The 13,089-nt window shown below is 38.6% G+C and overlaps 1 protein-coding gene across 1 annotated transcript in view; it reads left to right on the top strand.

The window, feature by feature from the left end:
• Nucleotides 1–1,513: 1,513 nt before the first annotated feature.
• LOC140228828 (receptor-type tyrosine-protein phosphatase beta-like) overlaps nucleotides 1,514–13,089 on the top strand; it is a 28,313-nt gene continuing 16,737 nt past the window's right edge. Inside the window, exons 1-5 of the mRNA XM_072309100.1 lie at nucleotides 1,514–1,538; nucleotides 2,580–2,837; nucleotides 4,974–5,237; nucleotides 6,265–6,528; nucleotides 6,718–6,981. Of these exons, the coding sequence (XP_072165201.1) occupies nucleotides 1,514–1,538; nucleotides 2,580–2,837; nucleotides 4,974–5,237; nucleotides 6,265–6,528; nucleotides 6,718–6,981 (1,075 nt within the window). The remainder of the gene's footprint in view (nucleotides 1,539–2,579; nucleotides 2,838–4,973; nucleotides 5,238–6,264; nucleotides 6,529–6,717; nucleotides 6,982–13,089) is intronic.

Genomic DNA, 13,089 nt, shown 5'->3' with positions numbered 1-13,089 from the left:
AGATTAGCCCAAATTTCAATGTATAGGGTAGAAGAACAAATCAAATTGTATCAAGATAACTATTGTGCACCCAAAAGATATTTCATCAAAATAATAGTACCTGATTTTAAGCTTATACTTGTTCTGTGTAAGTTACATGCAATCTCTGGCAAAACAATTATGAGCTGTGAATATCAGGATGATGGTTAATCAATAACACTGAGGGTGTACAATATATACCTTATACAAGCTCTTCCAAGACATCAGCAAGGATTACGTCTTATAGATGTACACTGGTACGAAAATTTCCAAACTACTCGACTGTTTGCCAAAACACTTTTGTTCTCTTTTTGCGTGTCTCGTTTTATATAAACAAATTGTATATCATATTTTCAGTGAAATTAAATGTTTGCTGGAAGGGCTTCCAACCCACAAGTAGAAATAAGAAAATATATGAATAAAACACGCCAAGACAAAAATAAGTTTTCACAACAAAAAAAAAGTTTGTCAATGGAAAAAAATTGTTTTACGGAGTGTATAGCTGTAGATGTTTCTCTTTGCTGTTACTCTCCTTAAGAAGATTGATTGGTTGATTGCATAAACCAGTGTGGGGAATGACAGCAGAAATGACATCTGTAAATCCTGAACTTTGATTAGTGTAGAGAGTGTAGTTTTAGACGTACCTCTTTGATATCTGCGTACCAAGAACATACAGCAAAGGGAACATCTTTGATCACATTCTTTATGCAAAACAAGTTCTCTTCATTCACGTAAAATGCATTTCTGAAGGCTACGAAGGTATTACGAACAAGATCAAGAGAGAAAAGTCATGTCAATGCCATGAAATTTGGCAGTACATCTGCCTGATGAAAAATAGGTAACAGGCTTATCCACCTTGGTGCTGTAACAACAGATTGCGCATGGGAACTTACTTCAGGGACTTACTTCAGGAGAGTAAAATCTGCAATGAGCAACCTCTTCCATCGCAACACATCAATGTGCTGCCTGTCTTCATACACACATGCAGTGTTTGTTGTTAAGAATCTAAAACAAACTGTCTTCTGTTCGAAGGCATTGAGTTTGATTTCTGATAATGGTATTAAGTACATCATTTTTCTTTTTGGGGGGAGGTGGGGGTGGTGGGATGGGATATCCTAAACAAGGAAGGAAATATCCCCTTCTAGGCTTGATATCTGATATCCATGTTCCAAACCTAAACAGTGAATTGTTTAAACTTCTCTTGAGGTCCTCAGCACTATTTCAAAGGTCACACTTCGGATTATTCAGTTACGACAATGCGGTCAAAGTACCAGAGCATCCAACTGTCAGTCTACAAAGGCTTTGACTACATGAGGTCATTCATGTAACAGGCTAATGTCAATATCAGTTACTGTTTGTGTTTCCATTTCATGGTGAGGATTTTTCATCACCACTTCCGTATTATGTGTATGCATAATGCAATTTACACACTATGAATGAATGTGTGTTTCTACTGAAACAGTCAAAATTTTGCTCTTATGATATGAAGGAAAACATGACATCAGAGTCGTACTCTGTAGGTAAGTTGTTGACTGTTCAAAAAGTGTTTAAAAACCGTACAAATATTGTTTTCAGGGAATTAGCCGAACAGTTATTGTCAGTGTTAACATCTGCTGTGTTTGAAGTATTAAACATGATTTATGACAAGTGGAGCTTTACCCTCGTGAAGCTCTTTACAGCCCCGCACCATTGATCTCAAATAAACAGAAATGTTACATAGCTTTGTATCAACAAAATTATCTCTCTCTCTCAGTCATAAATACTTGCTCTTGTAGCATTTATGGTAGGTTATATTCATGTTGTAAACGAAGAATACACGCAGAGCTAACAAACTTCATAAATCAGTGAGTTGTTATGTTATAAAAAAAAAATCAAGAATACTGCGTGATGCTAGATTTCAATGTTCATTTGTGATAAGTGCTTTGTGTAAATGTTTATTTGGGAACTAACTTTGCGTGTATGTAAACAGGGTCTTAACAAGAATTTTAGTTTTATTGGTCCATGTACTATTATAGTCCCGAGAACTTCATGAACCACTGAAATTAAAATTTCTGGGGTAACCGCTGCGTTTAAGCCATGTTACACTCTCTTTCAGATTATCTTTGAACTACATATAACAACATTTTTTTTTTAACTGTACACAGAGCCTTTCCAGCGAAACGTGATGAACACTTGACAAAATAAAATGTGACCACAGCAAAATCTGGTTTATCGATGTAGATATAAAAAAGATACGGTAATATCAAATGTTATCATGGTCATGGGCCATTGTTGGTGGATAACTCCCTCGCACATCCTCCTGGTTTTGCCCCCCCCCCCCTCCCCATCTTAAAAACGGATCGACATCTTTGTAATAAAAGATTAAAACATATATAAGTGGGCCTCACTTAAAAACAAAACAAAACAGTAGGTCCTGACTTAGAGGGTGAATTCCTCACCTGTAGTTAAAACATAGTTGGCATATGAATAAGCAGGCTGGTTTGCTAATTGCTTTGTCTAACAAAAATTCACAAATAAATCAGATAATAATGTGTATTTCCCTTTCTTATTCGTACTTGCAGCCAACTTGATCATACACAATGAAGGCAGTACGGACTCTCTAAATGTGATGTGGACACCCCCGAGTGGAGCAGAGTCACAAAATGTCAGCTGGTATCTTGCCGATGGTGATGTTTCGAACGACATGTATGTGGCCATGTTGGCTGGCTGGAAATCACGGTACCTGATCGAAAATCTGACTGCAGGAGCTCTCTATAATGTAACAGTCACCGCATACAATGATACCAACTCGTCTTCGGCAGAAGAGCAGGGCCGCACACGTAAGTACAAGCACAGTGTAACAGAGAATTTCGGAAGTTTTTTGTTTGTTTGTTTGTTTGTTTGTTTTTTCTGATATGGTGGGTCTGATACACCTGCATCTATAACTATTTTTTATATACCACGCTGTATGATGGTCCAGGTACTGCACATTTTTCTTTTTCTTTTTTGTAGTAGGGTATGGTTGATTTTGATCCTGTCATTTAAACTTATGTTCTTTTCTTGAAGGAGGTGTTGTTAGGTCGAACTGCACCTAATAGAAACTAACTTTTATCATCGTATGATAGAGATAAAGAGGCCCTGAAGAAACATGTTGGCCAGGTTTGCCCAACAAACTATATTGGATAAGAAATGTAGCAGTTTGAATGCATTGGATGAAGGCTATCAATAGGAAATCAACTATCAAAATAGACTAAAACATAAATACTCTCAAAAATAGATAATGAGAAACAGAAGGGAGATCTAAAGATGGAAACAAATATAGAGTATAGTAGATCGACGCAGTGTTAAGTGCCAGATAGACATACAAAGCTGTATATCTCTTTCATTTTGCCCGTTCCATACTAAATTTTGAAATCCTCATAGACTTATTACACAGGCCACCAGATTCCCGTATGGAACGGGTAAAGAAAAAAAAAATGTGTCGGCAGATGTATATTATGTAAAACAGTCATGAAACAGCCGGGTTGTGTAGATGTGTGTGTTTGTATTATGTTTGCCTGATGTAAAAAGTATTATTCATCAAGTAGCATATTGATTTTGTAAGCTTTAGATTCATTAAAAAAGAAAAGATTTTGACCTATAGGTATAATGCGAAGCATTTTCCAAAGTAATCTTATAAGCGTTTAGTACAACATGCTAATTACGAAAGATGACGAAACACATGCGATATTCAATATGTCGAGATTATAATAAAATCTGCGGAATGTACAAAATAGTTTAAAATTTTCATAATAAAACTCAAGTTTTTAGTGCTACGTGAAGTTGCAATGTTGGTCAAGCAAATGTAGTCAACCGAGCGAGGCATCATTGTGAATAAGCACAAATATATCAAATGATCACGGCAAGTAATCAAACAAAGGATTTAAAAAAATGGCTTTTAGATTTTTCTTAAAGGAACTCGAGAACTCGATTGCAACCGAACAGAATCTTACTCATTCTAGATTGAAGGGCCGGGAGAATTACAATTGTAATTGTCTTAAGGGCTAAAACTGTACGAACAGGGGAAAGGTGATATGATCCACTGTGTCTTGTAGGGTAATTAAAAATTTCACAGGTTTTCACAAACATTGAGGAAAATAAACTAGGAGCCTAACTTTTATACATAAAAACTGTATTTTTATTTTTATCGTTATGACCTGCGTGTTTACGTAAAGCACACTCGATTCAGGTGAATTCATGGAGAAATGCATCAAGACGAAGGGGGAATTTTAATCGTCTTCATCATTACTGTGCAGTCGAGAGACCATTCTCATGACAATCATCATTATTGTAGTTTGAATTGTACCCTCCATATGCAGCTCTAATTTCCCCATGCATAGTATTTCCCAGAATAATTATGTTCCATAGCATATCCATCCTTTTAACTTTAGTAATTGTATGCTCCTTGGCCTGCTCACGCTGGTCATTTACATAAATTGTGTACAATTGTTGATGATTGATGTGTAGGCCTAATGAATATCCCCAAAAAAAACAACAACAACAACAACAACAGCAACAAAACAAAAAACACCCCACATCATAATGTGGTCGTGGAGAACGCAAAATGCACTTGTTGTCTATTGGTCGATTAATTACATACAAATCACACAATATTCTGCTGATGGTCATGAAAATTGCATGATGAACTAGATGTTAATTGGTCAATAAATGACACATGAACACAATCACATTATTTTGAAGCTAGTCGTGGAAAATGCAAACTACAATTCTGGTTTATTGGTCATAAATGACATAAAAATAACGCCATTTTCAAACTATACTTTTCATTGAAAGTCTTTATAACGACATTGTAATTACGACATTCTGACGCAGTCTACCAGATTGTGACCAGCTTATGACATCTTTATGACTAAGTCTGTCATCAGGGTGTTCTCTTGTGTCATAATTTTTCGTCAATCTCTCTTCTCTTTAAACAGTACCAAACCAAGCGGTTCTAATTCCAGGTGATTCTACCACTCACTCTGTAAGTTCAAGCTGGGATAAACCTGCTGGAGTGGTAGTTCAGTACAACATCAGCTGTAATAATGGCACTGCATCCCCAGCTACTATGGATGCAGACAGTGACCATCCTGTGAATTCATCCTGTACTGGACTCTACCAAGCTGGAGATGAATACATCATGACTGTCATCGGCATCAGTGGTTATGAGACTAATGAAGCTAGCATCATGCTCAGAGCTTGTGAGCGTACTTTTAGATCACGTAAACTTTTCATTAAGCAGTTTGCTTCAACATTTCATTTTCATTTAATTTGATTTGATTTGATTTCATTTCATGTCATGTCATTTCATTTATTTCCATCATTCCAAAAGGATAAAAAACATGTAAGATACAATATCAAAACAACGTTAACACAAGGTATTGATACATTCACGTACTATACAAATCAGCACAAAGTACACATTTGTACATAACTGTAATGATGAAAAATGGAATGCACATGAGAAAGCCTTTAAATTACAGCTTTTGTGTGCACATCTTGATCAAACAAGAAATACCATGGCTTATATATATATATGTGTGTGCGTGTGTGTGTTTGTGCACTTACCCATGGTGGAAAACGAGGACATACACACGAACTTTACATTTAAACCGAGGACACCCAGTGAACCGAGGACGTCCTCGGTTCGCAGACCATTCCAGACGGTCCGCTTTTGCATTTAGGGGTACATGTTTGTAGGTCCTCGATTAACATTACTGTAGTAAGTCCTCGGTTGAATGGTCCTGGGTTGACCAGATTCCTACTTACACACAGGTCCTCGGTTATGTGGTAAAATTCTTGTGGGTAAAACATGTCTTCGATTTCTACCGTAGACGTGGGTGTGTATGTGTGTGTGTGTCTCTCTCCCTCTCTCTCTCTCTCTCTTTCTCTCTCTCTTTGCCGGTCTTCTTTAACATTGATCTCGACTGCCACTCTATGTCCATGAATGCTAAGTTTTGTTTGCTGTAGTTAATTTGGAAAACTTTTTCAGTCTGGTGAGATTGTAGAAGAATTTGAAATTCAATCATTTTGCCTTGAATGCTGGGGTTACCAACAAAAGATACCGGTAGAAATTATCAGAGAAGATCTCTGGAACACCAAAGATTTATACAGTCAGACCTTTGGAGGAGGAGATATTGGAAGTTCAGTGCTGTATACTCCTTTCCTTGTTCTGTCAATGAATCTCTGTCATGAGTTAGCTTAAGTTACCTCCTTTTGTTTCAATAGTACCAAGCCGAGTAGTTCTCATACCCGGAATGCCTACCAGTGACACTGTAACTGCAAGCTGGGATAAACCTGCTGGACTGGTCGAGATGTACAACATCAGTTGTAGTGATGGCACTGCATCCCCAGCTACTATAGATGCAAACAATAACCATCCTGTGAATGCATCCTGCACTGGACTCTACCAAGCTGGAGATGAATACATCATGACTGTCACCAGCATTAGTGGAGATCAGACCAATGAAGCTACGATCACACTTAGAGCCTGTGAGTGTATCACTACTGAAATAACGCATCCCTATCAAATTGAAGGGAAAATCCATTAAAGTAAAGAAGTTTTGTTCAAAAAATTCTAAACGGTGAATGTGCACATAACATCTTGACCAGTTTAGGTTTCCATGTTCCAGAGAGTGGATTGGCGGATTAATGTTCTATTTTCTCTTTTTGTTTCAATAGTACCAAACCAAGTGGTTCTTACACCAGGAACACCTACCAATGAAACAGTAACTGCTAGCTGGGATAAACCTGCTGGAGTGGTAGATCAGTACAACATCAGCTGTAGTAGTGGCACTGCATCCCCAGCTACTATAGATGCAGACAGCGACCATCCTGTGATTGCATCGTGCTTTGCACTCAACACAGCAGGCGCTAAATACACCATGACCGTCACCTGCATTAGTGGCGATGAGATTAACCAAGCTACCATCACACTTAGAGCTTGTGAGCGTACTTTTAGATCACGTAACCTTTTCTTAAGCAGTTTCCTTCAACATTTCATTTTCATTTCATTTCATTTCATTTCATTTCATTTAACTTAATTTCATTTCATTTCATTTCATCTATTTCCATCATTCCACAAGGATAAAAAATGTGTAACATACAATATCAAAACAACGTTAACTCAAGGTATTGATACATTCACGTACTATACAAATCAGCACAAAGTACACATTTGTACATAACTGTAATGATGAAAAATGGAATGCACATTAGTGGGGGGCGCAAGGGATTTTTGGTTCAAATTTTTCCAAAAGCACCCAAATTTGGCACACATGTAGCCAAAACCATACCATTTCGATTTTTGATGGGCGCCAAGAAGGGCGCCCTCTGGGGCGGCCATATTGGCAATATCCAATATGGCCGCCATATAGGTTTAAAGTTCATTTGCATTTGAAAACATAAAAGGGTCAAACTCTTTTTAAAAGTCAGGTTAAGAGGTTTTCTGGGTCAAGGAATTCGAATCTGAAGTTGTTTTTATGGTCTAAAGTCAATTTTTCCTTATAAGGTCACCTTAAGGTCATTTAGGGGTTAAGACATTGTATTCATAACAGTTTATTGAAAAAATGGCTTGCCCATGGTCAATATTCCCGGAATGCCAGCCTTAGTAATAAAATTGCAGTTGTCCACGGCTGAAAAAAGGCATATTTCTTGAGAAGGGCGCCCTCCGGGGCGACATATTGGCAAAATCCAATATGGCTGCCACCTACGTTTAAAGGCCAGTCCCTAACAAAAAACCTTTAAAGTGTCATAATAATTTGAAAAGTCGGCTTTAAAGGTTTTATGGGTCAAGGAATTCGATTCTGAAGTTGTTCTTATGGTCTGATGTCAACTTTTCCTTGTAAGGTCTCCCTAAAGGTCATTTTGGGTCAAACCATTATATTCACAATAGGTAATTTAGAAAATGGTTTGCCTATAGTCAATGTAGGAGGAATGCCAGCCCTGCTAATAGAATTGCAGTTGTTGAGGGCTGTTGGAGAGGGAGAGGTGGGCTTTCTCACGCGTAACATCAATATATCTGCTTTCGTGTTAAGATTTCAAGCACTAGGTATACACTCATGAATTATAATAAGAACCCCTTTCTGCGAGTAATTAGATTTAAGGGATCTTACTCAGATCTTTATTTCACAATCAAATTTGAAGACTTGGTAACCCTTCAATTTAATTTTTAATGTTTACTTACGGTAATTTTTTTCTGCATCATTTCAATCATGACCTGTTATGATATGGGTACACAAGCTTTTAATGAGGTTCTGTCCAAAGCTATGGAATATCATAATTCATGTCACAATCATTCCATTAATTATTTTTACATTACAGGCGCTAAGAGGATATGTCCTCACCGACTGGTCATATTTGCGGAATTCAATGCATTGGCATTTGCTTTAATGACAGCCAAAAGAGCTACTTAGAATTATGGGCAATACCCTTTAAAAGAGTTTTCAAGATTTGATTATTGGATTATCATTTTCATCTTCATCTGCAAGGAATGCAATAAATACATACATATATGAGAAATAGAATCCTATTGCTACCTGATATATTAATCGTTTCGCAATAAGGGGGGTGGGGGCTACTCTCTATATTACCAACGTCCTTGACGTTGCCACTGAAAAGAGAAGTGTTTTTCTTTCTCTGTTGCAGTTCAGGGATCCTCAATCACAATAGATATTCATAATTCAGATTTAAATTCAATGGAATAATAATTATGAAGATCACTCCTAATCTGAGTGAAAAAAAGAAAAAAAGATCTGTCGTATTTAAGAGAGTTTTTAGTACATCAGGTTGGCATCAATTTGCTATTTTCGAACTTGTGTATTAAGAAAGTTCGATTCTAAAGTCCTTAAAGGAAATTTATGTGCCTCCACAGCTAATAAACATGCCGTTCAGAGAACATAACGGTCCTGGTGACATCATCTAGGGAACAAGCATATTTCACAGGTGCCACAGTGACACCATTAACAGGGTACAGATTAGATATGCTATAGTACAACTTTCATGACACCTTCTACGGTCTATAAAGATTCTATCCAAAGTGTTTAAACGCAAATTGATATGATATCACAAGACCTTATAAGTTGGTATCTCGTTGGTCTGAAGACTATAGGTTGCAACTCTACTCTCCGCAACATCTCTACGACGCACGTCTCCGGGAGACGAGCCCAATCTCCAGGATTCGCAGGAAAATCAAACTTTCCGATTTTTGCTGAGACTATTTCCGTCTTCCAGCTTGTCTACGAGACGTCTCTGCGAAGTCTCCATCACTGTGGCCATGTCATGGGGACTAAATTTGTCTGCAACATCTTCGAGATGTCCCCGCATCTTGTGGAGACCGTAATAACATAATGGCGACGAAAGGGAAAAGTCGCTGAGAAAAGACGTCTCTGATAAGTCCTTGCGACTGCAAAAGCCGTGCCAATATCCCCGTGACTTCCAAGCAAATAAGTTGTTCCTTTGTTTGAAGACGTCTTGGACGTCGCCCTGGAAATCGCGTTAGTTGTGACAGCGAAAATAATTTCTTCGCGACGCTGGCATTGCGACAATGTCTCCTCCCGTCAGATAGTCCCTCAATCCCCTCCCCCTACTTTAAGTTTGCAGCAATATCAAACTACTGACCATGGCTCGTCTGACACCTGCTCTAGATGTACATTGTGCATCTTCACCTTGATTCATTCATTCATTCATTTCATTTTTTTTTTCATTTCCATGTTTTCCACCTCCCAATGCATGCCTTGAAACAGCTGTGGTGCAGAAGAATGAAATTTGGTACTGAAGCATTGCGGGGTGTGGCTGATAGTACTAGTAATTGCCATGTACCTGTGCCATCTTTTCTCCAACTCCACTCCCTGAAGTCAGGGATCACATCAAATAGGGTGGTTTCTGATGATCTGCTCCCACGTTATGACGAGATGATGCCTACCCTCGTTGACGCAGGCTGCCCCAAACCTTGTTGCTCATCAGTCCTTGCTGGACATGAGCACGATTATTAAAGTAGTTAATGCGTCAGTGAGCTCTGGTTTGCTGACCCATACTACTACTGCATTTTGCATGCCACATCAAAGCAAGTCTGAAGTAATGTCGCACCCTGTCAGTGCCTGATGCTGGGCTCTGGAAGAGAGGTATGCTGTACAGGAAAGAGCTGAAAAGGCCTTTATCTTTTCAAAACCACGACCCACCCGTAAATCCCTCAGATCAAAGGGATTAAAAAAACACACTACCAAAAATGTGATGTTATGCTCATCCGTGCGATTGTATACCGTTTTCAGAAAATGCTTTCAGAAAACATTATGTCATCCTTTGTAAGGATATCTTTGCGTAGACCGCATCTAAGTTGTTGGAAAGTTGAAGGGTTGTGAGATCACAATTCCTGTTGGATATTTCCGTCTCGAATCAGGTGCTTAGGATGAGTTGTCCGTCCCATTTATTCTTGGGTATCTGTGCGCTGATAAATGAGGGCAGTTCTTTATTTTTCTATCTTAATTTTCAGGAAGCCGCTACGCTCTTCCAATCATGATTTGAGATTTGAGTGGTGCCATCACCATCTCTTGTCAGAGGACTGCACAGTGTTGCTGCGCAAAAATGTTAAGATTATTTTCTTCAGGATCAGTATCCCATACAACATCAATAGGTTGATGTTCAGTTTCCCTATAGTCATTTGCGCTTTCAGTAAAGAAACGGTTTCGTTTGATAAAAAGAGAATAAAAAAGATAAGAAAAAACCTTCAGTTGAATTGTCTTCACCTACTCTGATACGATACTGCCATTAAAGGACTTTAATGGTCGAATTTAGTTAACTGCCCCTAGAATTCTGGTCTGACCTGGATTGAGGAGCTCGATTCCCTGGAAGCAAGGGAGAGCAGGCATACACCAATTTCAGCAGGAGGAGAATCATATCGCTTGCCAGCTGAAAAGTTATATAATTGACCATGAAAGGTGACGAGGTGGCTCAGTCGGTAGCGTATGGCTTGCGGTCTAAAGAAGTGAGTTCCGGTGCGGGTTCGAATCCCACTTATCTCAAGTCTAGCTGAGCAATGGTGTGTGTTGTCATATCGTTCCCTCTAGTAGAGGCACAACACTTTGCGCCTCATCACTTGGATATAAAAAGTGGAAGTCCCTTGTGTGAAAGAATCACAAAGGCAGATACATGAAAAGATCCCAAATCGGCATTCCGTTATCGGAAAACTCAAGGTGCATAAACCGGTAAAGTGGTCCACCCCAAGTTCATACAACTGACCAGCTAGTTGCATACGGGCTATCCAGCTATCTCGTCAGAAGGAAAAACGAAGACAAAACAAGACTAGGCGTGTTTATTACCCTCTTTGCCATTGCACCCTAATTCGGCACCTTGAATAGGATGGCGGCCGTGTTTAAGCATGTATGTATATATATATATATATATATATATGTATATGTATATATATATATATATATATATATAGACATTGAAACAAAGAAAGGAAAAATTGACCAGAAACAATTGGTATTGAAAACTTTGAGCAAAGAAAATGAGAAAAGAAAACGAAACCGATGGGAGCCCGTTTTCTGTGCTCCAAATTTCAATATAAATATATATCTATGTATATATATCTTAAATATAATTTCTTCATTTATTTGTCATAATCATTTTCGATATGTAGGAGGATGGAACCGCTCTTGGCCCTAATTGACCATTGAAGGAGTATGGAAGAGATGACAAATGGGACAAAATAGGGGTACCAGTGAATTGTAGTTGAACGCTCACAGACGCCGTTTCGAAAAATGCACAAAATGCCTGATTTGACCCTTATTTGACCTTGAAAGTACCTTGAGAGGTGATAGTGACCTTGAATTGCAGAAATGATATTCAGAATGACATTCTCTAACCCCGTAAAATCTTCCACATGGGATTCATAACATTAATCAACCTTTTCAATTTGTAACTGCAGTTGACCTTTAACCCGGATGGCGGCCATATTGGATTCCACCAATATGGCGGCCCCAAGGGTTTTTAGTCTTGGCGCCCATCAAAAATCGAAAGAGTATGGTACAAGGGACCTATGAGCCAAATTTGGTGCTTTTGGAAGAATCTGAACCAAACAACCCATTTTGAGCCCTTAGGCCCCCAACTACATGAGAAAGCCTTGAAACAGGGAGGTGCCACCTCCCTGCTTTAAATGTACTAGAGCTTTTGTGTGTACATCTTGATCAAACAAGAAATACCAAGGCTTATATATATATAAATATATATATATATATATATATATATATATATATGTTTGTGTGTGTGTGTGTATGTGTGTGCACTTTAAAATACCCATGGTGGAAAACGAGGACATACACACGTACTTTACATTTAAACCGAGGACACCCAGTGAACCGAGGACGTCCTCGGTTCGCAGACCTTTCCAGACGGTCTGCTTTTGCATTTAGGGGTACATGTTTGTGGGTCCTCGATTAACATTACTGTAGGATAAGTCCTCGGTTATATGGTCCTCGGTTGACCAGATTCCTACTTACACACAGGTCCTCGGTTATGTGGTAAAATTCTTGTGGGTAAAACATGGCTTCGATTTCCAACATAGACGTGTGTGTGTGTGTGTGTGTGTGTGCGTCTCTCTCTCTCTCTCTCTCTCTCTCTCTTTGCCGGTCTTCTTTAACATTGATCTTGACTGCCACTCTATGTCCATGAATGCTAAGTTTTGTTTGCTGTAGTTAATTTGGAAAACTTGTTCAGTCTGGTGAGATTACAGAAGAATTTGAAATTCAATCATTTTGCCTTGAATACTGGGGTTACCAACAAAAGATGCTGGTAGAAATTATCAGAGAAGATCTCTGGAACACCAAAGTTTTATACAGTCAGACCTTTGGAGGAGGAGATATTGGAAGTTCAGTGCTGTATACTCCTTTCCTTGTTCTGTCAATGAATCTCTGTCATGAGTTAGCTGAAGTTATGTAATTTTGTTTCATAAGTACCAAGCCAAGTAGTTCTCATACCCGGAATGCCTACACTGTAACTGCAAGCTGGGATAAACCTGCTGGACTGGTCGAGATGTACAACATCAGTTGTAGTGAT

The sequence above is a fragment of the Diadema setosum genome, chromosome 5, assembly GCF_964275005.1.
Source record: "Diadema setosum chromosome 5, eeDiaSeto1, whole genome shotgun sequence".
Lineage (NCBI taxonomy): Eukaryota > Metazoa > Echinodermata > Echinoidea > Diadematoida > Diadematidae > Diadema > Diadema setosum.
The sequence above is the reverse complement of the archived record's forward strand: the minus strand, read 5'-3'. Positions and strand labels throughout refer to the sequence as shown.